At 36.6% G+C, this 25,589-nt stretch overlaps 1 protein-coding gene across 1 annotated transcript in view; it reads right to left on the bottom strand.

Moving 5' to 3' along the window:
- AGPS (alkylglycerone phosphate synthase) overlaps positions 1-25,589 on the bottom strand; it is a 166,153-nt gene that overhangs the window by 94,261 nt on the left and 46,303 nt on the right. Inside the window, exons 3-8 of the mRNA XM_049887540.1 lie at positions 21,853-21,943; positions 17,333-17,453; positions 17,162-17,236; positions 14,643-14,714; positions 12,934-13,013; positions 10,250-10,330 (exon numbers count right to left, since the gene is read on the bottom strand). Coding sequence (XP_049743497.1) covers positions 10,250-10,330; positions 12,934-13,013; positions 14,643-14,714; positions 17,162-17,236; positions 17,333-17,453; positions 21,853-21,943 — 520 coding nt within the window. The remainder of the gene's footprint in view (positions 1-10,249; positions 10,331-12,933; positions 13,014-14,642; positions 14,715-17,161; positions 17,237-17,332; positions 17,454-21,852; positions 21,944-25,589) is intronic.

Here is a 25,589-nt window from a genome sequence, read left to right as displayed (position 1 = left end):
TCTCATTTTACAGAAGAAGAAACTGAGGCACAGAGTTTAGTAACTTGCCCAAGGTCACATAGTTAGGAAGTATATTTGAGGATAATGGCTAACAGCTAATAAAATATTTTCAAAAGGTGGGTTCCTAAACAAAGAAAAGTAATATGAAGTTATTAGTGATACTGCCCATGTTGTTACTGTGCCACCAGGTCGATTTCAACTCACAGTCACCCGATATGACAGAGCAGAACTGCCTCAAAGGGTTTCCTAGGCTATAATCTTTATGGAAGCAGATAGCCAGGTTTTTCTCCCACAGAGCCACTGAGTGGTTTCAAATCACCAACCTTTCAGTTAACAGCCAAGTGGTTAGCCTAAAAACAAATTCCAAAAATCCATAATAAGCATGTTAATGATATGCCTTAAATTTTATATACATTAAAAAGCAAAAACCCATTGCCGTCAAGTCGATTCTGACTCATAGTGAGCCTGTAAGACAGAGCAGAATTTCCCCATATGGTTTCCAAGGAGCGGCTAGTAGATTTGAACTGCCCATGTTTGGTTAGCAGCTTGAGCTCTTAACTACTGTACCACCAGAGCCCCCAAAAAACAAAAGTAATTACATATTAAAGAGGTTAAAATCTGTGTTACCCAACTACTGTATCTATATCATTTTAAAACATCCAGAAGGAAAAACTAACTGGGACAATCTAAGCTGGTTACCTTTGATGAAGTAAAAATTGAAGGACACAGAAGTTTAATGAGCAAGAAATGGAACTGGGATCAAAACAGGTGTAGAAACTGTATATGGTCTACTAGAGGCAAAAAATAAAGTTCTATATTGCCATTTAGGGAAATGAACTAGTAGGTAAAATATCAGAAGATCCCAGTCTAGGAAAATGTCACTTAAATTTCAAGGAAATATGTTCCTTGAATTTTAATTCTAACCTTTCAAAAAAAAAACGAAAACTTGGAAAGGTTAAAATACTACATCAAATGCTATAATAAAGGATATAAAATTTGAGACAGGAAAGGCCATCCTGTATTATTAAAAAATTGCTGATGATAATACTTCATTCAGGCATAATGGAAGACCAATACAGAATTTTTTGAAGTTTTTCATTCCTCTGCCCACTGAAGTTCATTATTAACAAATCTAATTACCTTGACACAGAAAACCTTGACTTCCTGAAAATCTTTAACACTTCCTCAACGAATACGTTCAATTTTATCCTAGTTCTTTGCATCTTACTGTATTAAAAAATAAAGAGAATAGTTTGTTAATTTTTTTCAAAGTCTTTCATTCACACCTGATCACAAGCAGAACAACTTCAAGCAACTAGAGGCAGGCACTACAATGAGAAAAAGAATTCCGACATCAAGAAATGTGGATATAAACTATCCAAGAAAACACTGTCTACCTGAAGACCAAGATTTTCCTATGCTGTACGTACGGTTCAGGCAAGAGAATGGTTCATATTTTTTGCGTACGGATATCCAACTGTTCCAGCAGCCTTTGTTCAAAAGCTTATCGTTTCTCCCATTTATCTTTGCACTTTTGTTGAAAATCAACCGACCGTGTATGTGTGGGTTTATTTCTGGACTCTCAAGTATGTTCCATTGACCTATATGAACATCCTTATACCAATACCACACTGTCTGGATTACTGTAGCTTTATATTAAGTTTTGAATTAAGGCATGCAATCCTGAATCCTCCAGTTTTGTTCTTGTCTTTCAAATTGTTTTCGCTATCTTAGGGTCTTTGCATTTTCACCTAAGTTTTAGAATCAGCTTTTCAAATAAAAGAATGTATGCTGCAGATTTGCTAGGAAGTGCATTGAATCTGTAAGTATGTTCGTGAAGACATGGCACCTTAACAGTATTGAGTCTTCCAATCATACAGTGGTAATCTATCTAGGTCTTATTTTGTTCCAGCAATGTTTTGAAATTTTCAGTGTGCAGGTCTTGCACTTTTTTGTTGTTAAATTTATTCCTAATTTTTTTTTTTTATGCTACTGGGATATAATTATTTTAATTTCATTCCTTCATTTTTCATTGGTAGTATATGAAATAGAACACATTTCACATATTCATCTTGATACCTTGCTAAAGTCACTTATTTTGTGGATTTCTTAAAAATTTTTACATATCAGATTATGCTGTCTACAGTCTGTACATCTTTAATTTCTTTCCCTTTCTAGATTCTCTATTACAATGCTAAATAAAAGTGGTGAAAGTGGATGTCCCAGCCTTGTTCCCAATCTTTAAGGATAAAGCATTCTGTCTTTCACCATTACGTATGATGTTAGCTGTACAGTTTTTATTATATTAATATGTGTATTAATTAATTTTCAAATGTTACAACAACCTAGTTTTGCTAGAACAAAATACATTTGGTTATAGTATATGACCCTCTGTATGATACTGAATTCAGTTTGCTAATAGTCTGTTAATGATTTTTACATCTATGAAACATTGTTTCCTTTTTATGCCATTTGTCTTTGGTATCAGGTAACACTGATCACATACAGTAACCTCGGAAGTGTTCTCTCTTATTCTGCACAAGCTTGCAGAAAATTGATGTTACAGGCTGCCTCTGGGTTATGAAAGAGAGCCATTTCTAAGTCTGTTCTTAAGTATAAGTTGTCCCTAACTCTGACGTTCGTAACCGTGGGACTGTCTGTATTTCATCCTTAAATATTTCATAGAATTACTAATAAAGCCTTCAGGACCTGGACTTTTCTTTATGGTAAGATTTTTTAATTATTAATTCAATTTCTTGACATAGTATTCAAATTTTTTTTTTTTTAATTTTCTATTTTTTCTTGAGACCATTTTGGTAACTTGTGATTTTCCAGGAAGTAGTCCATGTCACCTAAGTTGTCTAAAGTTTTAGTATTAGCATTAGTGTGGTTCTTAATATTTCTTACAATTCTTTTACCTTCTATTGAATCTAGGTAAATATACCCTTTTTCATTCCTGAGTTGTAAATTTGTGTCTTTTTCTTCTTGTCCAATCTAGCTAAAAGTTTACTGATTTTGTTAATCTTTCAAAGAGCCAACTATTGGTTGACTTTATCTATTGTTGATCTATCTCTTGCTGGTTGACTTTTATCGTTATAAAATGTACCTCTTAATTATGTTCCCTGCCTTAAAATTACCAGTCTTAAAGTCTTTTTTGGCTAATATTAATGTAACCAACACAGCTCTCTTACAGTTACTGTTTGCTTGGTGTATCTTTTCTACCCTTTTGCTGTCAACCTATTTCTGTCTTTGAATCTCAAGTGCGTCTCTTTAAAAAACAGAGATGGGATTTTCTTTTAATCCGGTCTTATAACTGTACCTTTTGAATGGAGTACTTAGTCCATTTACATTTAAAGTAATCATCACTGATATTGTATTTACATCTGCCATTTTGCTATTTATGTCTCATGCCTTGTTCCTGTCACTCCTTTACTGCCTTCTCTTGCATTAAACAAATATTTTTTAGTGTATCATTTTAATTTTTTAGCTTTTATTATTTATTTATTTTTAAAAGTTTTAGTGGTTGGTCCAGGGACTAAAATATGTATCATTAGCTTATCATAACCTATCTCAGGTTAATATTGATTTAATTCTAGTAAAATAGAGTAACGTTGTGTCAATATAGCTCCATTTCCTCTCCTTCCTTTGTACTCTGATTGTTCCATACACTACATCTGCCCTGGCACAGTAGTTAAGAGCTCAGCTGTTAACCAAACGGTTGGCAGTTCAAATCCACCAGCCACTCCCTGGAAACCCTTAGGGCAGTTCTACTCTGTCCTAGAGGGTCACCATAAATCGGAACTGACTCAATGGCAATGGGTTTGGTTTTATATATGTTATAAAACCAACAAGTGTCAATTCTTGCTCTATACAATTTTATGGTTTTTACAGACATTAAGAGAAGCAAAAAGGAAAATGTTGTTGTTGTTAGTTGCTGTCGAGTTGATTCCGATCCATGTGTGCAGAGCAGAACTGCTCCATAGAGTTTTCGAGGCTGTGACCTTTCAGAAACAGATCACCAGGCCTGTCTTTCAAGGTACCTCTGGGTGGGTTTGAATCACCAACCTTCTGGTTAGTAGTCAAGCACCTAACCATTTGTGCCACCCAGGGACTCCAAATAGAAAAATAAACCCTTCATATTACGTACGCATGTAAATGTGTACAGTTTTTAATATTTACCTACATAACTATCATGCCCAATGTTCTTCATTCCTTTGCATCTGAGTTAGCCTCTGGTGTTATTGTTTTCCTTTCAGCCTTAAAGATTTCCTTTAGAATTTTCTGCAGGACATGTTTGCTAACAGTAAATACCCTTTGTTTTTTTTTAAATCTGGAAATGATTTTATTTCACTTTCACTTTTTAAGGCTACTTTCTCTATAAACAAAATTCTTGGGGGACATTTTTTTTTTTCCTTTCTTTTAGCACTTTAAAAATGTCATTCCACTACCTTCTGGACTCCACTGTTTCTCATGAGAAGGCAGCTGTTCCCCTGTATAAGTTGTTTCTCTTCTACTGCTTTCAAAATTTTCTCTTTGTCTTTCAGCTGTTTGATCCTGATGTATCTAGATGTGCTTCTCTGTGTTTATTCTACTTGGGGTCCCTTGAGCTTCTTAGAACAATGTTTTTCACCAAATCTAGAAAGATTTCAGCAATTATTTCTTCAAATTTTTTTCTCCCTCTTTCTATCTCTCATCTCCCTCTGCTACATCCGTTACATGTATGCACTGCATGATACTGTCCCAGAGGATTTTAATGCTTTCTTCCCTTATCTTTATTTTTCTGTTCTTCATACTACTTTCTACTAATGTATCTTCAATTTCATCAGTTTGTTCTTTTGTTGTCTCCAATGTGCTGTTGAGCACAACTAGTGAACTTTTCATTTCCATTTCTGTACTTTTCAATTCTAGATGTTCTATTCACTTCTTTTCTATGCTTTGTATTTTTCTACAGAGATTCGTAATTTGTTGACTCATGCTCATCTTATTTTCCTTTAATGCTTTTAATACAGTTTCCTTTAACTCTTTTAATGTACTTGTAATAGCTGCCATGTGCTATATGCAACATCTGGGCCCACTCAGTTTTTTCTTTCTAGATCTACTAATTTTGGGTTGAAAACTAAACATGTGAATTATACATTGTAGCACCTCTGTTTTATTTCTTCTGAGGGCTCTTGGTTTTTTATTAACTTACCGCGACTTAATTAATCTTCCTATGTGGTATAGCTGCTGCTGCCTGTACTCAGCCTTTTTATTCTTATTTTGTAGTCTGGCTTCTCAGAGACACCCATTATGTCTACATAGCTTGGTGTTCAGCTAATAATTTGGGCAGAGGTTGTGCTATACCATTTCAAAGCCCATAAGGCTTCCATTCTCTGCCAATTGATCTGTATAAATAAAGATTGGGTGGACCAAAAGCAAGGAAGTTTCCGGGATAAAATGAATGCTTCAAAGGTCAGCGGAGCAAGGGCGGGGGTTTGGGGACCATGGTTTAAGGGGACTTCTAAGTCGATTGGCAAAATAATTCTATTATGAAAACATTCTGCATCCCACTTTGAAATGTGGCGTCTGGGGTCTTAAATGCTAACAAGCGGCCATCTAAGATGCATCAATTGGTCCCAACCCACCTGGAGCAAAGGAGAATGAAGAACACCAAGGTCACACGACAACTAAGAGCCCAAGAGACAGAAAGGGCCACATGAACCAGAGACCTACATCATCCTGAGACCAGAAGAACTAGTTGGTGCCCGGCCACAATCGACGACTGCCCTGACAGGGAGCACAACAGAGAACCCCTGAGGGAGCAGGAGATCAGTGGGATGCAGACCCCAAATTCTCATAAAAAGACCAGACTTAATGGTCTGACTGAGACTAGAGGAATCCCGGCGGTCATGGTCCCCAAACCTTCTGTTGGCCCAGGACAGGAACCATTCCCGAAGACAACTCATCAGACATGAAAGGGACTGGACAGTGGGTAGGAGAGAGATGCTGAAGAAGAGTGAGCTAATTATATCAGGTGGACACTTTAGACTGTGTTGGCATCTCCTGTCTGGACGGGGGGCTGGGAGGATAGAGAGAGTTGGAAGCTGGCAAAATTGTCACGAAAGGAGAGACTGGAAGGGCTGATTCATCAGGGAGAGAGCAAGTGGGAGTACGGAGTAAGATGTATATAAACTTATATGTGACAGTCTGACTTGATTTGTAAACGTTCACTTGAAGCTCAATAAAAGTTAATAATAAATAAATAAATAAATAATAAAGATTGGGGGAGACCATTCATAGTAGCCAATTCTCAAATATCCTTTGACTTTCACTTTTAACCAGGCTCTCTCGGGTTTCCCTTAGGTATGCATAGTTTCCCAGTCAATCAGGGAAGTGTGGAAAGCTTATCTCAGTCTTTCAATGACTCTCATTTTCAGCATTTTTTCAACAAAATGTTGACTAATCTGCTGCTTACCCTAACCAGGAATGCATCTTAGCCAACTAGGCTGAGGGCTTTTTTATGGACCCAAAGCTAGGACCATCTCCTCTGGCAGCAAAGCTGCTGGTTTTCATGGCCAGCTCCTAGCTGTTAAAACCTACAGCTCTTGTCGAATGAGTGTGGGTTGGGATGGGGTGTGGGTATAGTGCAGTGAATTCCCTTACTTGGCCTTCTGCCCTTGGTCTTTGGAAAAATAACCTTAGGGGATTCCCTAAGTAACTATCTCTGAGGACAGGTCTGTCTAAGGAGTCCGTCTAGTTACCTAAAAGGAGCATGTGGACTGGATAATAAAAAACCCTGGAACCCAAGTGTTCAGAGAGCTTTACTGCTCTGAGAGCTGTCCTGATAGACAGTTGTCTAGCCAAGAGCTATCCTGGTTGATGAAGGGACCCTTTCAGACATAACTTGTGTGCCTCTTCTTGCCACTGATGCTGAGTTGTATCCTGTTACTCCCAAATTATATACTCTTACCCTAATAAATCATGTGAGTATAGTCCTGTGAGATGTTTCAGCGAATTATCGAACCCAGCAGAGAAAGAGTAATGTGGAGGAAGCAGCTGGTATAAGAGATAATGGAGGAGTTGGACAGCAGGGATATACTTGATCTCTGCCTGATGCCTGACAGGAACCAGCATATACTGATTCTTATTCAAGAAGTTACCCGTCAGTTGGTGGTGGGATAAAATGATGGAAAGAGAGCAGCCTCGAACGGTAATGTTGCAGGCTCTTGCATTCTGACCCAAAACTCTAGAAGCTTTTCAAGAATGCTTCCCAAGTTGTTGCCTACCTTCAGTTGATTTCCAGTGTTTTTTTGATAATTTCTTCCAGTTTTACACTTTTTTTTTTGCAGAGAGGAATCATCAACCCCCCTGCTGCCTCTCTGAAGTCCCTCCTCCAGAGAAGCCTTTTTTTTTTTTTTTTTTAAAGAATATGGTAGGGAAAAAAAAAAGCCTGAACATATTATTTAAAGATCTTGGCATAAACATATTCATTCAGCCCACAACCTATTTAGTGTAAAAATACTGTGGGGGAGCAATCTTCATAAAAATTGTTAAAATGGGAACCTAATTTGCTGTGTAAACTTTCACCTAAAACACAAAATATTTTTTTAAAAAAATGTGGAAACAACAAAAATGAATGAGACACGGACTTCCATGGAGTTTAGGTGAAGCAGCACGTATTGTAATTAAATGACTGGCGCACAGTAAAAGCTATACCTTAAAAGACAGTAAAACTGATATGTATGGCAACAGGACAGAGGGAGAAAGAGTAAGATTCCAAACAAACAGAGCATAGCAATAAAATCCAGAATTCATATGGGAGTCTACCTACTCTGAAGCCCATGTTCTGCCTGAAGTACAAGAGTATGTGAAAAGAACCAGTGGGAGGTGAGGTTAAAAGGGTAGAGCTCAGTTAGACTGTAACAGGGCTTGAAGCTAGACTAAAAAAGGTTGGTCTTTTTTAAATAAGTAATGAGTTGCAATCGAAGATTTCTGAGCAGGAGACATCAACAACCAGGCTCCAACTGAGCTTCGAGATTAATCAGAAAATAATACAGGGAGGATTAGAAAAGAGTATATGTCGTGGTTACTTAAACACATGTGAAAATGCTTTCAAACTTCTAGCAAGTATGCATGGTTTACAGAAATCTAACCTTCTTTACATGACAACATAAAAGTGATTTAAAAAAAGAAGTTAGGAGACTTCTTAAGCTTAAGTCCCCCACACGTCTGTCAGTTTGTCATACTACAGGGGCTTGCGTGTTGCTGTGATGATGGAAGCTACGCCACTGGTATTCAAATACCAGCAGGGTCACCCACGGAGGACTGGTTTCAGCTGAGCTTCCAGACTAGGAAGAAGCTGGTGGTCTCCTTCCGAAAAGAGTTAGCCAGTAAAAACCTTATGAATAGCAGCACAACATTGTCTGACACAGTGCCAGAATATGAGCCCCTCAGGTTGGAAGGTGCTCAAAAGATGGTGGGGGCACAGTGGCTACGAGCTCAAGCATAACAACGACTGTAAGGATGGCACAGGACCTGGGCAGTGTTTTGTTCTGTTGTACATAGGGTCACTAGAGTCAGAACTGACTCGACAGCACCTAACAACAACAATAATAGGCTTAAGTAGCTTAATTGTGATAATTTTTTAGGCTTAAGATCTTCAGTATAAGGAGTCATTTTATTCCATATTAGTAAAATGATGAATTACTAAACTGTTCATCAAATCAGCAAGAAAGAAGTAAAAACACATCACATTGTTTTATAAAATAAATAAAAACAAGATCACATTCAATCACATCTCTCTCCACGTCCTGTTAAAGGGCTGGAAAGAGCTATAACCCAAGTTAAGCAAAATGGTCAGTACATCACCAACAAATTGGACTTTCTAATTCTTGTTTATAAAAATTAAATTACAGTCATCCTAACCATGTTTGAGGGGACTGAAGGAGCCAATACAATTTAACAATTACCTGCTTAGAATTTATGAAGGAAACTTAAACTTCTCCAAAAAGTCATTAAAACAAAAAACCAAACTCTTGCCGTGGAAAATCGACTGATAGCAAACCTATAGGAAACTATAACTGCCCATAGGACATCCAAGGAGTGGCTAGTGGATTCAAACTGCTGACCTTTTGGTTAGCAGCTGTAGCACTTAACCACTGGGCCACCAGAGCTCAAAAAAAAAAAAAACACATTAGGATCCCAAAAAAGAATCTGTAAGGACACCAAGAGTTTCATTAACTCATTACATGAGTAGTTTAAAAAAAAAAAAAAAAATGATTGTAAAGTTCATTGAATAGCAAATACTAACATCTACCAAAAAACCAAAAACCCACTACCGTCGAGTAGATTCTGACTCATGGAGACCCTATAAGACAGAGTAGAACTGCCCCATAATTTTCAAGGAGCGCCTGGTGGATTTGAACTGCTGACCTTTTGGTTATCAGCCGTAGCACTTAACCACCACGCCACCAGGGTTTCCAACATCTACCAGGCTGATCCAAATTATCACCAAGCTCTGAGAACTCTATATTCACTTTATTCCATTCCTACTACTATATTTCAGATCACTATCAGCTCTTGTCTGAATTAACTGCAGCAGCCCCTTACCCTACCCTTACACCCACCCACCCCCATCCATCCTCCACACAATAGCCAGAACTGTTTAATTACAAAGGTAAGTTCGAACTTCTAAAAGAGGCTTTACAAAACCCTTTATGATCCTATTTCTTCATGGTTTCCTAGCTTCATGTTTTACCATTACTATACTTAACCAGAATGCATTCTGCCGTATACATCTGATAGGCTTCAGCCATACTCAGCTACTTCAGTCACCTAAGAGCAACAGCTGTCCTTAAACGATCTGTACATGCTACTTTCTCTAACTGGATTGCTTTCCCCACTTCCATCTCTTTTTGCTAACTCCCACTCATTATGAAGTCTCATTTTAAATGCTACATCCTGCAATGCTTTCTTTGGCCACTGCTTTCCCCTAACTCTATTTGATGTGCCATAACATCTTGCATTTAGCCCTCACATAGTAATTCTCACTCTGAATCATAATTGTTAATTTATCTAACTTTCTTTCCTAATATAAGCTACCAGAGGGAAAGGGAATAGTGTCTTATTTACTATCATGTCAGCTAGCTCAATGCCTGAGCCAGAATAAAAACTGAACAAATTTGTTGAGCGAGTGAAAGTTTTATGAAAGATACTTCATTCAGAAGGGGCACAGAGCAGTTTTGAAAACCTTAACAAAGAAGAAACATACCTGTCTTTCCAACTCTTGTCCAGTTATGCCAGCCTCTACATGAGCAGTCAGATTATTTTCATCGACCCAGAGGATTCGATTCTGTTGTAAAAGAAAAAAGAAGTCTGAGCTCCATGAGCTACTATCATCCATTGTTTCAGGAATTATAACTTCGTAACTCAAAGCAGCAAGTGACAAGATAGTAATTAAGCCAGTAGGGTTTCCCTCCCTCACATTGGAAAGCTCCTCTTATCCCTAACTATACAAGATGACAGACATAGTAAGAGAAGCAGTTTATTATGAGTCGGTTGGTTAAAAACATACACTTTGTCTTTAGTCAGATATTAACTTGAATTAAATGCAACCTTTTACCTTAGGTAAATTATTTAACCATCTAAGCTTAGTGTTTCCTCATTTGTAAAATGTGGATAGTAATAATACCTACTCAGGGTTGCTGTCAAGATGAAATGAGAAACTACATGTAAAAAGCTGAGCATACACAGGTCCTGGCACTCTGCAAATACTATCTGCACTACTGTTAGCATAGCTAGCAATTTTATCTGATAATTTAGAAATATCAGAAGATAGTTATAAGATTAGATATCTGCAAAGACATCTGAAATACAGTAAATGATATATCTACTTTATTTTCAATCCAAAATAGAACCAAAGACCCCAGGTTTTAAAAAAAACACATCCCTGCCTCATGCTCAAAACAAGACATTGAGTATTGTCTGGCTCAACTTGCCAAATGTGTGACTGTCAAAAAAAAATTGTTTTTTAACATTCTTATTTTGACTAATTTATATATATAAGAATTTTCATGAGTTACTTTTGACTTTTAAGAGCAGGCTCTTTCATCCCTTCTATTTGGCTGAGCAATCAGGTAATATACAGAATCTTCTTCTGGATTCCAAGGATGCTTTATTTGCACTTTGATATGCTCAATTTCACAGCAATAACTAATGAGGATAAGTCTAGCTAATAATAAAGAAGGAGAATCAAAATAATACAAAAATAGAGGTCTCTGATTAAATTTCAAATTGGAACACATACAAGTAACTGCACTGTTTAATTCACAAGGCTATGCCATACCACGCCACACCAGTTGTTATCAAGTCAGTTCCAATTTATGGCAACCCCATGTGTGTCAGAGGAGAGCTGTGCCCCACAGCGTTTTCAATGGCTGATTTTCAGAAGCAGACTGCCAGGACTTTCTTCTAATATGCCTCTACATGGACTTAAACCTCCAACTTTTTGGTTAGCAGCTGATCATGTTAACCTTTTGTATCACCCAGGGACTCCCACAGAGCTATACTAAGCACCAAATAAGATGATGTAAGTGCATGTATTTTTTATGTTATATAAAGCCATCTGTGACGGTTAACATCATATGTCAACTTGGTTAGGCAATGATTCTCAGTGGTTTGACAGATACCATGTAATCATCTTCCATTTTGTGATCTGATGTGAGGAGGCTATCAGTTGAAAGGTAACTTTCCTTGGGGGTGGGGCCTGCCTCTAGTATATAAATGGACGTTCTGATTAAGCTCTCTCTCTAGATCCTGCACACTTCTCATCACCTGATCTCTGGTTCTTGGGACATGAGTCACCAGAAGCCTTCAGCCTACCACCTGACCCACAGATTCAGGCCTTGCCAGCCCCCACATCTGCATGAGCCATTTCCTTGAAGTAAATCTTTATATATTAATATACATGCTTCACTGGTTTTGCTCTATTAGAGAACCCAGACTCAGACACCATCATTAAAATTAGTACTCTTTACATAAGACAATAGTAATTCCAAGGTAACTATGGGGAAAATCAGGTTTTTTTCCTGTAACAACTATTCAAAATAAAGTATTAAACCACAAAATAAAAAGACAAATTTATTAAGCCGATGGCACCTTAAATTGTACACATCTTCCCCCAAAAAATTGGTTCTTGAGGCAATTATATACTTGTCCTAATTATATATCTTATACCTTTCAGGTATCTGAATATATTTTTTGGTAAAGGAAAGAAATTGAAGGAGGCAGAGAAGAAAACTACTTTTATGGAAAGTTTAGGTTTCTTGTACATGCTACTCTGTTACATCCAATATCTATTACTCAATCCGAATTAACAAGAACAATAACTTCTTATATTACCATATATGTTATAAAAATGTCACAATTCTAACTACTTTCTACATATCACATCAGAGAGGAGCACTGGTAGCATAACCATTAAGCATGCAGCTGCTAACAGAGTGGCTGGCAATTCAAACCCACCCAGCGGCTCTACGCAAGAAAGACCCAGCTATCTGCTTCTGTAAAGATTACAGCCTAGAAAACCCTATGGGGCTGTTCTATTATGACACACAGGATAACTACGAGTTGAAAATCAACTCAACAGTACCCAGCAACGTATCAGAAGTACACTGTGCAAAATCATGCACAGAGAAGGCTTATTGACTTCAGTCAAATCAGTTATTGAGTACCACCCATCATAATAATATCTGAGACAGTTCAAGGTTAAAGTGAATATACTTTCTCTGTACAATAAATGCTTAGAAAAAATACATTTAAAATTCTACCACAGAATTCTAAGCATCTACTCAGTGTCAAAATGTACAATATACCTTTTTTTAATAACAACTAGGACTGAGTCATAGAGATGTTTTAAACAGAAAGCTATCCTCCAATACTTCAATTATCACATACCATTTGTGAAGTATCCAAAGAAATAATGGTCCTCGTCTCATCTGCAGGACACATCAGGCCATATGAAACACTTGTTCCTCCTGTCAAAATAGGAAACAACTTTATGTTTAAGTATTTTATTTTTAAGCTATATTTCTAAGGCAAACCCCTAATGCAAAGTACATATATGCCAGCTAACAAGGTGATGCCTATTTCTACTTTGCAAAATACGATTTGCAATGCTAATATACTACAAGCAAACTCACCTTTATTTTATGCTGAGTGCCAAAATGAAGAAATATTATGGAGCTGAAAGCAATGGGATATGATTCCATTCCCTGGGTATGGCACACTCAAGTGAAGCCCCTAGCAATTTGTGGAACTCCAAAAACACGATTAGAAAAGTTCTAAGCTAATGATTACTGTGGAGAGTTAGCTTAAAAGAAAAAAATTCTCATCCTATAAAAAATTAGAGACACCATTACCTCATTTCTATCATAATTATGAGATTCATTTATCGTTTAAAATAATATTTTATAGTCCCATACCAAAAGGCTTTAATAAATTAGAATATACATAAGTTCAAATTGTTCAGATTATGGAATATACAAAAACAAGTTTATATGTTCTTTGGCGAAAAAGTGTTTTTAACATAAAATAAATAATACAAGTATTTAAGCAAGGTGTTGCTGTTTTCCCTTGACACTGGTTGTCAAAGAAAAAATGCTTTTTTGACACCAATAAAGAAAAATACAGCGTTAACAGTTTTTAACATGATTTGTATCACCATATATCAGAATACTTTCTTAAACGGTACTTTCATGCATTTTGGATGGAAAATATGTGGAAGTCACCTTGGTACAAGAATTATAGGGGGTGTTGATCTACAGGGTTTGGCTTAATTTTACAAGGTGAAACCATGAATTGTCAGTTAAGAACATGATGCCTATAATCAGGAACCACTATTTACTTGTCACAGTCATTTGAAATCAGAAAAAGATTCATAATAAAAACTGACATTGTGGTGCTTTTTTTTTTTTTTCATGAATTCAACAAGTAAAGCATCAGCTGAAGAGAGTATCCAGAGCTGCTAGATTTGTTGAGTCCCCATTTCCATTCCATCAATGGCAATTCAGTCAGTGAAGATAATTTCCTTTGGTTTGTGCAAATTGGTAAAACATTACGGTGGATAAAAGATCCAAAGAGATGAAATTTTTCTTAAAATTAAAAAATAGCATTAGTTTTCTATCTTAACAGATATTAGTGATTTGGTCATCACTGAACTGGTTAATCTCTTACTCTGCAGAGCACTCCTTCTCAAAAGGTTCCACCCCCTGCCATCGAGTCGATTCCGACTCATAGCAACCCTACAGGACAGAGTAGATCTGCCCCATAGAGTTTCCAAGGAGTGCCTGGCGGATATGAACCGCGTTACACTGGTTATATTTAGCCTTTGGAAAATAAAATTCTCTCTGTAAACATACAAGTTGGAAAGCAGTTATTAAAGCAGCACTTCTTCAGGCATTAAACCACAGCTTCCACAAGGATCCATATGGGAAAGAAGCCACGAATGGAGTGTACACCCATCGCAAACAATTTAGTTGGATCTACTTAGAACAGTAATGAACACCATAAATTTTTAGAGTAACCACATCACAATTACAAAAATGTTGTTTTCAGTGAGATGACACAAGTTTACATCATTAAAATTCAAAAGGTGCAATACCTACCACCAATTGGTATGATACAAAGGTTATATTTGCACGCTAGATTCACAATCTTAACTACATCATCGTGACATGCTGTTGGAAAAAAAGGAAAATTAATTAATCACAGGGATATGAATAACCCTGCAATATAAGGGTCTATATATAAAGTTCTCTAGTATCTAAACTTGTCCTTCATTTATTCACTCATTGACATATTAAATAAATCAAAAAAGTTGTTTTAACTTTTCATTTTGAAATCATTTTAGACTTACTAAAAGTTATAAAAGTAGTACAAAGAATGTCCCTCACCCAAAACAACAACAACAACAAAAAGCCCAAACCCGTTGCCATTGAGTCAATTTCAACTCATAGTGACCCTATTACATGACAGCGCAGAAAGGTTCCCGTAGGGTTTCCAAGCAGCTGGTGGATCTGAACTGCTGACCTTCTGGTTACCAGTCGTAGCTCTTAACCACTGCGCCACCAAGCATCCCTGAATATTAGCATGTTACAGAACTCCAGTTCAATTATCAAAACCACAAAATACTGACAATACTATAAACTAATGTACAGACCTTATTCAAATTTTGCCAGTTATTCCAATAATAACGTCCTCTTTTCTGGGCCAGAATCAAATCCAGAATCACACACTGCGTTTAGTTATCATTTCTCCTTACTCTTCATTAATTTAAGACAGTTCTTTGACTCTCATGTCCTTGACACTTTTGAAAAGTATTGGTCAGTTATTTCACAGAACATCCCTCATTTTTGGGTTTGTATGATGTTTCTTCATGATAAAATTAGGATATATACATTTTTGGCAAGAATTCGCCTTTCTCAGTGCTTTATATCTGGAAGTGGATGATGATTAAAAAAAAAAAAAATCCGTTGTGTCGAGTCAATTCCAACTCATAGCGACCCTATAGCACAGAGTAGAACTGCCCCATTGTGTTTTCAAGGAGCGCCTGGTGCATTCGAACTGCCGACCTTTTGGTTAGCAGCCATAGCTATCAACCACTACACCACCTGGGTTTCCGTGGATGATGCAGACATGTCTCATTTCTGGTAACGTTAACTTTCATCATTTGGTTAGGTGGTGTCTGCTAGGTTTCTCAATAATAGGGTACTATACTTCTTGTTGAAATTAATAAGTATCTTGTGGGAAGATACCAAAGATAACATAAATATCATGTTTCTCATATTTTTCAGACCCACTAATTTTAGCATCCATTGTTTATTCTCTATTCTGTTTTTTAAAAAAAATGTTAAAATATTACATATAATGCACTGTACTTGAATTCCCTTCTACTGTGAATAACTAAAGGACACTCTATCAATGTACAAGTTACGTAAGTAACGAAAACCTAATTGTAGACCATTTTAAACGCAAAGTAAGAGGTGCTAAGACTTAATTTGACTGGCAATCCAAATTTAATGGAGGTTTTTAAGGAGGGGAACAACATGACAAAGGGAATATTTTAAAAAAGACTTTATCGTCAATCGGAAATTTACATCAAAGACCTCAATGAACTGACAATCTGTTGGAAAACAAACTATTTTCAAGAAGTCCTTAAACTGGAAGATTCAACAGAATAAAAGTATAAACTTGATTTGGTCAGCAATACATCATTCTTGTAGATGCCTGAAGCGTGAAACAAGATGGCAAAGAATATTTTTAGAAAAATTAACCTCTCAATGGTGTAGGGGTGGGACAAAAAACTTACGGCATGGAAACCTTTAAGAATATTGCAAAAATCTGGGTATGTACTAATCAAAGCCGGAATTGAAAATTAGAATGGAGAAAAAAAAAATCAAAGGGCAAAGTTGTGAGGGAACTAACCAAAAGGGAAGGATTTTACAAAGCAAAAAATCTTCTGTGCGATGAGTAACTCCATCTGTTTCCTAAATCTGGACTTTTATAAATATTTAGATTTCTTAAAGCAAGCCACGTATTACCATTGATGGTATTCTCTTAGTATTTTAATATTCAAACATACAAAGAAAATACATAGAAGGCACCCTGGAAAGTTCTACTCAAAATATATGAAAGGATGTTCTATTAGGTTTCCTGTGAGAAATTAAAATTGCTAAATTTTGCTTTTGTTTTTTCCAGCGAAAAATGGGTCTCATTACGGGGAGAGTAATTGGGAGTGTGTAGCAAGGTGCATATGGGTTTTTGTGTGACAGACTGACTTGATTTGTAAACTTTCACTTAAAGCACAATAAAAATTATTAAAAAAAAAAGAAAAACGGAATGAATCTCCCTCAAATCTTGGTAGAAGTAGCCTAAAAAAAAAAAAAAAATTTTTTTTTTTTAAAGCTAATAAAAAACAGGCAAAACAAAAGTATTTCCTCTATTTGAGGATCTCTTTCTCTTTTTTTCCAGGAACAGCTAAATTGCTATACAAACTGACATCCCAATATGATTATTTACATTCAAAATGAAGACTTAAATCATCAAAATAACATCGATCATCAACACCAACAGTTCAGGACAATAATACTAAATTAATGGTACAAGAAGGAAAAAAAAAACTTACTCGGCCATAAAACTATATCAGGAATTCGCTGAAACATTCCTTCCCTGAGTGTAAATATCTCATGAAGACAATGACCTGTTTTGCAGTTTAAAAAAGAAAAATGCAGAAACATCTTAAATTATAGGAAACTTTTAAATTTAAAGTTAACAGTACTCAGATAAAGTAGCTTACCATGAGCTCTAAATACTCGATCATCTGCTTCTTGTGAATATGAAATATTAGTTTTTTTAAGGTCATGAAGAAAATCTTCATTTACAATAGAAGGAGGTGTATCATTAGGGTTTAAGGATGCCTAGAAAATAAAATTGGTTGCTTTAACTTATTTCTAGAAAATAAATTCCAAATATCTCTGATAGCGAGAACAACTATAAAAAGTAGTTTGTTCTGTTTTTAACATCCAAAGTAAGGCAGAAACATAGGAAAATACCAAATAATACGTATGGAAATCAACTTTGTGACAGTTTGCCGTTTTGGTTCTAAGGCCTGCCTTTTCACTGCATCATGATTGTCAGTAAGAACACAGGAAACAGCAAAGCTTCAAATCTTTAATTTTAGATTAAGAAGAATGGAGAAAAGTCACTTGACAGCTGTATTATCTACATTTTACCTATAGATAAAGCTCCGCATTTCCTATACTTTGATTTCCATTATAAAAGATCAAAAATTAGCCCTACAGTAACAGATCCATTTTTATAGGACTGTTTTAAAACTTACAACATAATTAAACTCAATTTCAACTAATAAGCAACTTGAAAAATAAATCCTCAACGTTAGAGTTAAATCGGTATGACCCTGGGCAAGTTACCCAACTTCTGTGAGCCACTGCTTCTTCATCTGTTAAATGAGGTTATTACCACAAAATTTATAGGGGTACCGTAAAGAAGGGAGGTTAAATGTAATAACTTTTGCCAAAAGCACCTAATATCACACCTAGCATAGTGGAAGAGGTCTATAAATGACTGGCTAAATCAAATCTGCTATGAGTAAAAAAAAAAACCCATGGCATAGTATTTGGGAAAAAGAAAAACTTAAGAATATTTAAAGGAAAAATATGATACTTCTATATAAAGATCAATATCCTAGCCATTAGTGAGCTGAAATGGACTGGTACTGGCCATTTTGAGTAGGACAATCATATGGTCTACCATGCCGGGAATGACAAATTGAAGAAGAATGGCATCGCATTCGTCGTCAAAAAGAACATTTTAAGATCCATCCTCAAGTACAACGCTATCAATGATAGGATAATATCCATACGCCTGCAAGGAAAATTATTATTCAAATTTACACACCAACCACTACTGCCAAGGACAAAGAAACTGAAGATTTTTACCAACCTCTGAAGTCTGAAGTTGATCAAACATGCAATCAAGATGCATTAGTAATTAGTGGTGATTGGAATGCAAAAATTGGAAACAAAGGAGGATCCACAGTTGGAAAACACAGCCTTAGTGACAGAAACAACACCAGGGACTGCATGATAAAATTTTCCAAGACCAACAACTTCTTCATTACAAATACCTTTTCTCAACAACATAAATGTCGACTACATATGTGGACCTCACCAGACGGAATACACGAGAATCAAATAAACTACATCCGTGGAAAGAGGCTACAGGGAAGCTCAATACCATCAGTGAAAACAAGGCCAGGGGCCGACTGCAGAACAAACCATCAACTGCTCTCACAGAAGATCAAGTTGAAGCTGAAAAAACTAGAGCCAGTCCCTGAGAGCCAAAATACGACCTTGAGTACATCCCACCTGAATTTATAGACCATCTCAAGAACAGATTCGACGCACTGAACACTATGAACCACATGAGCTGTGGAATGACATCAAGGACATCATACAAGAAAGCAAAAGGTCATTAAAAAGACAGGAAAGAAATAAATGAACAAAATGGATGTCAGAAGAGACTCTGACACATGCTCTGGAACATAGTGCAGCTAAAGGAAAAGAAAGAAATGATCACATAAAAGAACTGAACAGAAGATTTCAAAGGGTGGCTGGAGAAGACAAAGTATTACAATGGCATGTGCAAACATCTGGAGTTAGAAAAACCAAAAGGGAAGAACATGCTCAGCATTTCTCAAGCTGAAAGAACTGAAGAAAAAATTCAAGCCTCAAGTTGCAATACTGCAGGATTCTACATGGAAAATATTAAACGACACAGCATCAAAAGAGGATGCAAGGAATACACAGAGTCACCATACCAAAAAGAATTGGTCAACATTCAAGCATTTCAGTAAGGAGCAGACGATCAAGAACTGATGGTACTGAAGGAAGAAGTCCAAGCTGCACTGAAGGAAATGGCGAAAACTAAGGCTCCAGGAATTGACAGAATACCAACCGAGATGTTTCAACAAACAAATGCAGCTCTGGAGGTGCTCACTCATCTATGCCAAAAAATTTAGAAGACAACTACCTGGCCAACTGACTGGAAGAGGTCCATATTTGTGCCCGTTCCAAAGAAAGGTGATCCAAAAGAATGCAGAAATTATTGAACGATATCATTAATATCACACGCAAGTAAAATTTTGCTGAATATCATCCAAAAGCAATTGTAGCAATACACTGACAGGGTACTGACAGTAATTCGAGCCGGATTTAGAAGAGGACCTGGAATGAGAGATACCATTGCTGATGTCAGATGGGTCTTGACTGAAAGCAGAGAATACCAGAAAGATGTTTACCTGTGTTTTACTGACTATGCAAAGGCATTCCACTGTGTGGATCATAACAAATTACGGACAACATTGCAAAGGATAGGAATTCCAGAACACTTTGTTGTGCTCACGAGGAACCTGTACATAGACCAAGAGGCAGTCATTCAAACAGAACAAGGGGATACTGTGTGGTTTAAAGTCAGAAAAGGTGTGTGTTAGGGTTGCATCCTTTCACCATACATACGCAGCCTGTACACTGAGCAAATAATCCGAGAGGCAGGACTGTTTGAAGAAGAATGTGGCATCAAGATTGGAGGAAGACCCATTAAACAACCTGCAATATGCAGATGACACAACCCTCCTTGCTGAAAGTGAAGAGGACTTGAAGGACTCACAGCTGAAAATCAGAGACTACAGATGTATGTATTACATCTCAACATGAAGGAGACCAACGTCCTCACAACTGGACCAAGAAGCGACATCATGATAAATGGAGAAAATATTGAAGTTGTCAAGGATTTCATTTTACTTGGATCCACATCCTGTGGAAGCAGCAGTCAAGAAATCAAACGACGCACCGCACTGGGCAAATCCGCTCCAAAAGACCTCTTTAAAGAGTTAAAAAGCAAAGATGTCACTTCGAGGACTAAGGTGTACCTGACCCAAGCCATGGTATTTTTAATTGCCTCATATGTATGCGAAAGCTGGACAATGAATAAGGAAGACTGAAGAAGAATGGATGCCACTGAATTGTGGTGTTGGTGAAGAACACTGAATATACCATGGACTGCCAGAAGAACGAACAAATCTGTCTTGGAAGAAATACAGCCATAACACTCCTTAGAAGCAAACGGTAAGGCTTTGTCTCATGTACTTTGGACATGTTATCAGGAGGACCAGTCCCTGGAGAAGGACATCATTATTGGTAGAGTGTCAGCAAAAAAGAGGAAGACCCTCAACAAGGTGGACTGACACAGTGGCTAAAACAATGGGCTCAAGCATTACAATGACTGCGAGGATGGCGCAGGACCGGGCAGTGTTTCATTCTGTTCTACACAGGATCGCTATGAGTCGGAACCAACTTGACGGCACCTAAGGACAACATATTTTCTTATTCTCTTATTAAGTCTCTTAAAAAGAGGAGAGAGAGGTACAAAGAATTAAAAAGATGAAAAAGGAGATCTTTTTCAGAAAAATTAAAAGAATCTGGTTTGGGAGAACAGGAACTAGTTTAGCCTAATGCAATTACTAGAATAACTTTGGATTTATAAATAAATATAATGGGCACTCACTCAATATCTACAGCATCTCGCATGTGGAGAATACAGTGTAGAACATTGCCCTTGCGCTTATGGGACTTATATTCAGTTAGAGGGACATGCAGAGTACCAAGCTATGGCAAAATAATAATACAAAGAAATGCTAAACATTTTATTAAGCTTGTTATGAATAGACAATTTAATGTTTTCTAATCCTATTACAAAACAATGAAATTATATGAGCAAACTAAAAATTTCTATCACTTATATCGTAAATTTTTACTTTTCTGTAATTCTGCATATATTCTAATGTCCTAATATTAAACATAACATTATATTTTTAAATTATTCTATATTAACCCTAGATTACTATCCGTAATTATTTATTATTTAATAATATCTAAAAATAACAGCAACTTATATTTTTATAACAAAGTACTCTCACATAATTGACTAATTGAACTTCATTACCAACCTATAGAGGAAAAAGAGATAGTTATTACTCCCACGTCTCAAATGAGGATAATTGAGACTCAGAAAGGATAAAGAATTTGCCAGATAAATATCAGATAAATTCTGAAATTAGCATCTAGATCTGAGATGAGAGATCTAAATGAACTGCATAACCAGCAGGTTTCTTAACAAAAAATACGGAAAAAGCATTAAAGCAACTATAGCCAATTATAAAGGTGAATCTAATTAAACACAGTTGGGGATTTAAAAAAATACAGTTAAACATGTTATCAATCATTTTTATTTGCTTACTTTAGAGGTAGTTTTATGCTCCAGACTTACTCCAAGGGTATTTTGGATCCAATCTTTAAAAGTTGGTAAAATCATGCCACTAAGTGGGTATCTAAGGTACAAAGAAGGCAAACGTTAGACAAAGGTATCTCCATTCAAATTTAAAGCTTAGACTCTGCTTCCAGTAATGGTCAAGTAGCTCCTACAACACAAATACAAGTGAGATCATTATGCTTTATGAATGATAGTTAGAAAATCACTGTAGCCATATTCAGCAATTTTCTTCCACTATAATGTTTTGGCTCTAGTCTGATTCTTCCCTTGCCACTGCTCCAAGTGAGATTGTTTTTCTGTAATTCTTTATGAATGATATTTAGAAAATCATGGTAGCCATATTCAACAACTTTTTTTTCATTATAATGGTTTTGCATCCTCTCTACTTCCCCCACAAAACTGACGATGGAACAGCTGGATAAGAATATTATACCATAGCTGCTTTATTTTTTGTTCTGTAAATACCTTACTTCCCCTCATGCCCTTTTCCAGGCACTATCCCCTTTCCCCACACCAAGGAATTACTATCTGACTTTTAACATCACAGGTTAGTTTGGATGGACTGTTTTATACTTTAAATGAAATTATAATTTAAATGAAACAAAATGTATTTGTTTGTGTCTGCGTTTTCTTGCTCAATAGCATTTGTGAGATTCATCTATGCTGTTACATGCAGTTGCAGTTCTTTCATTTCCACAGCTGAATTCCACTGTATGAATATATCACAATTTCTTTATCCGCTGTATTGCTGATGAACAACTGTTTATAGCTTTTGGCACATGCAGGGGCATTCTTGAATTTGTTTTCTGGAGAGTATATACACACTTCTGTTGGGTACATAACTAGAGTAAAATTTCTAGGCCACAGGCTACGTATGTGTTTAGCTTTAGTAGATGCTGCTTGGCAGTTTTCCGAAATGTTTACCACAAGCAATGCATGAGAGTTCTAGACGTTCCACATCCTCCCCATACTTGGTGGTGGTGTTCTTTTTAGACATTTTAGTGATACATTGGAGCCCTGGTGGCACAGCTGTTAAGACCTCAGTGGCTAACCAAATGTTGGTAGTTCAAATCCACCAGCTGCTCCTTGGAAACCCTATGGAGCAGCTCTACTCTGTCCTATAAGGGTCTGGCAACAGGCTTTAGTAATGCCTCGTTATGGTTTTAATTTGAAAAATCACTATTACTTACTAAGAGCCTATACCAATAGTTACAACAGTACGTCTATTATTGAATAGATCTTTACTACAAAAAAAACAAAACCCACTGCTGTCGAGTCGATTCCAACTCAGAACAACCCTATAGGACAGAGTAGAAGTGCCCTGCAGAGTTTCCAAGGACCACCTGGTGGATTTGAACTGCAGACCTTTTGGTTAGCAGCTGTAGCTCTTAACCACTACACCACCAGGGTTTCCAGGTCTTTACTATAACTGAAGATTAATTTGAGAACTTTATAAGAACTGGTTCTGTTATAAAACATCATAAGGTGAGATCAATTTACCACTTTTTTTTAGGACTAAAGTAGACTGTAGAAGATATAGAACCAGAAAAAGTTTTCAAGACCAATGAAACAAGCCTATCTGCAAAGAAAACGCCTTGTGAATATACATTTCCAAGAAGAAGTGCACATCAAGATTTACAGTGATGAAAGACAAAGGGACTGATTCAACTCTGTAGCAGTGCAAGAGACAGCATAAACATTAGCAGACTAAACCATCTCTTCTCAAGGTGAGTTCTACAACTGCTAACCCAATCAACAGCTTTTTTGTAATTAGATAAAACTTTTTTTTTTTAAAGAAAAATGCCACCAAAAAATATAAAGTGTAACACACCCAAATTCTATTTACACAGTAACTTGTACTTTTTAAGCACCAATTAATATATGATACCTTTAAAGTCACAGAATAATGAGTTTTCAAAAATTTGTAGTTTATAGAAATCAATAGCATTAGCTTAAATTACTTAAATATTGCCTTATGCTGTCTAATTCCAGAAGGACACAATTCATCTATACCCGGAGGGAATAAGAGTGGCAAGATTATAAATCTAAGGATTTATAAAATGAAAAATTATAAATTTGTTCAGAAGATAATAAAACTACCTACTTTTTCCCTAAGACCTGTAATAGCTTAGAGTAATTGTTTCTAACTTAATGGCTGGGTTTGAAATGTCCAAATCACCCTCCCAAAAATATATACACACAATCAACTATATTTGCTTACAAAAATCTCCTACCTTTTCAACATTCTTTGGATCAGAAATAGGGGAACACCTCATACATCTTCACTGAGAGTTACTCTTGGTTTCTGGCACCTAAGGATTCCCCTTTCTTCCTACTTCTGTTAAATATTTCTTTCTTGTGGTATTTTACGTATTACTTTCTGTGTTTATAGAGTACAAAGGGTCTGTATTTGCTCAGTCCACCACACTATCATAAGACAAAGTCTGTAAGAAGAATTTCAAAAATTGTCCTTACAATCTAATATTATTACTACATAAGCTGACTGAATTAATATTGTTCAGCCAAATCAGTATTTTCTTGTACTCATCCTTTGTAGTCACAAACTTTATTTTTCTTTTAAGAATATCACAATCTTCCTATGCTTCTGCCTGTGAAGGGAACTTCTGCCACAGGATAACTTTTTATGACTAACCCTGCTGTTGCTGGCATACGGGCTGTAGAAAGCTTCTGTAGAACAAGAACAGGGATGAGTTCGATTATCTGAAGAAGTAACTCACAAGCACAGTGTAACAAACAGAAAAAGAATGAAGCTTAAAAGCACCTGGTTTCAATTCCAATTTCCCATTAAGCAGGTGACACGAGGTAAATTATTTAACTTCTCCCATCCTCAACCGAATTATTTTTACGAAAATACCACTACTCATCTGATAACAGTTATTGTAAGATAATTCAGTAGACACTCAAGCAGTAGCTATTATCTTTAAACATGTTTATAAATGTTTTCTGATAATAATCAGAGAAACCCACTAATTCACTCATTATCTTCGGGAAACTAGTCTGGATATAGAGAAAGCTATGATCCAATCTGGAGCCCTGATAGCTCAGTGGTTAAGAGCTACAGTTGCTAATGAGAAGTTCAGCGGTTCAAATCCACCAACTGCTCCCTGGAAACCCTAGAGGGCAGGTCTACCCTGTCCTCTGCTACAAGAGGCTTGGTGGAAGGCCAACTACCTTCCACTGAAGTGAATATCCAGATACGTACTTTCTTGGTCTCCCTTACAGGCTCTGCCAGAGAGATGCACCCCTACTCTCCTGTTCCCCTACTGGACTTTGACTCAGGAGTCAATGATGCAAAGAAATGAGGCAAAAAGGAATCTATGACAGTGGTGGCAATCTTCCAATTTCTAAAGCCAACAAATAAATTCTCTGGTTTTATTGCACCCTACATAAAAATCTCTCTCAAGACCACTGAATCCCCTTTGCTCTGATTTTACGCTCTCCCAACAATCTCTAAATTGCAAACTTTGTTTTCTAGATACGTTAATATCAGGAAGGGTATTAACAAGTATTCCATACAGTGAGAAAGGAATAGTTTAATCACGAATACACTGCGGTTCTAACTTTAAAATCAGTCTCTTACTATGACACATGAGTCAGAACCTTTCAGCCTAATTTCCCTCTGGGAGAATTAACAAATCAAGTGCCAGAACACCCAAATCTGAACCAGATTCTGAACCCACAGG

Source organism: Elephas maximus, chromosome 6, assembly GCF_024166365.1.
Source record: "Elephas maximus indicus isolate mEleMax1 chromosome 6, mEleMax1 primary haplotype, whole genome shotgun sequence".
Classification (NCBI taxonomy): domain Eukaryota; kingdom Metazoa; phylum Chordata; class Mammalia; order Proboscidea; family Elephantidae; genus Elephas; species Elephas maximus.
Note: the sequence above shows the minus strand (reverse complement) of the source record. Positions and strands in the feature narration are given on the sequence as shown.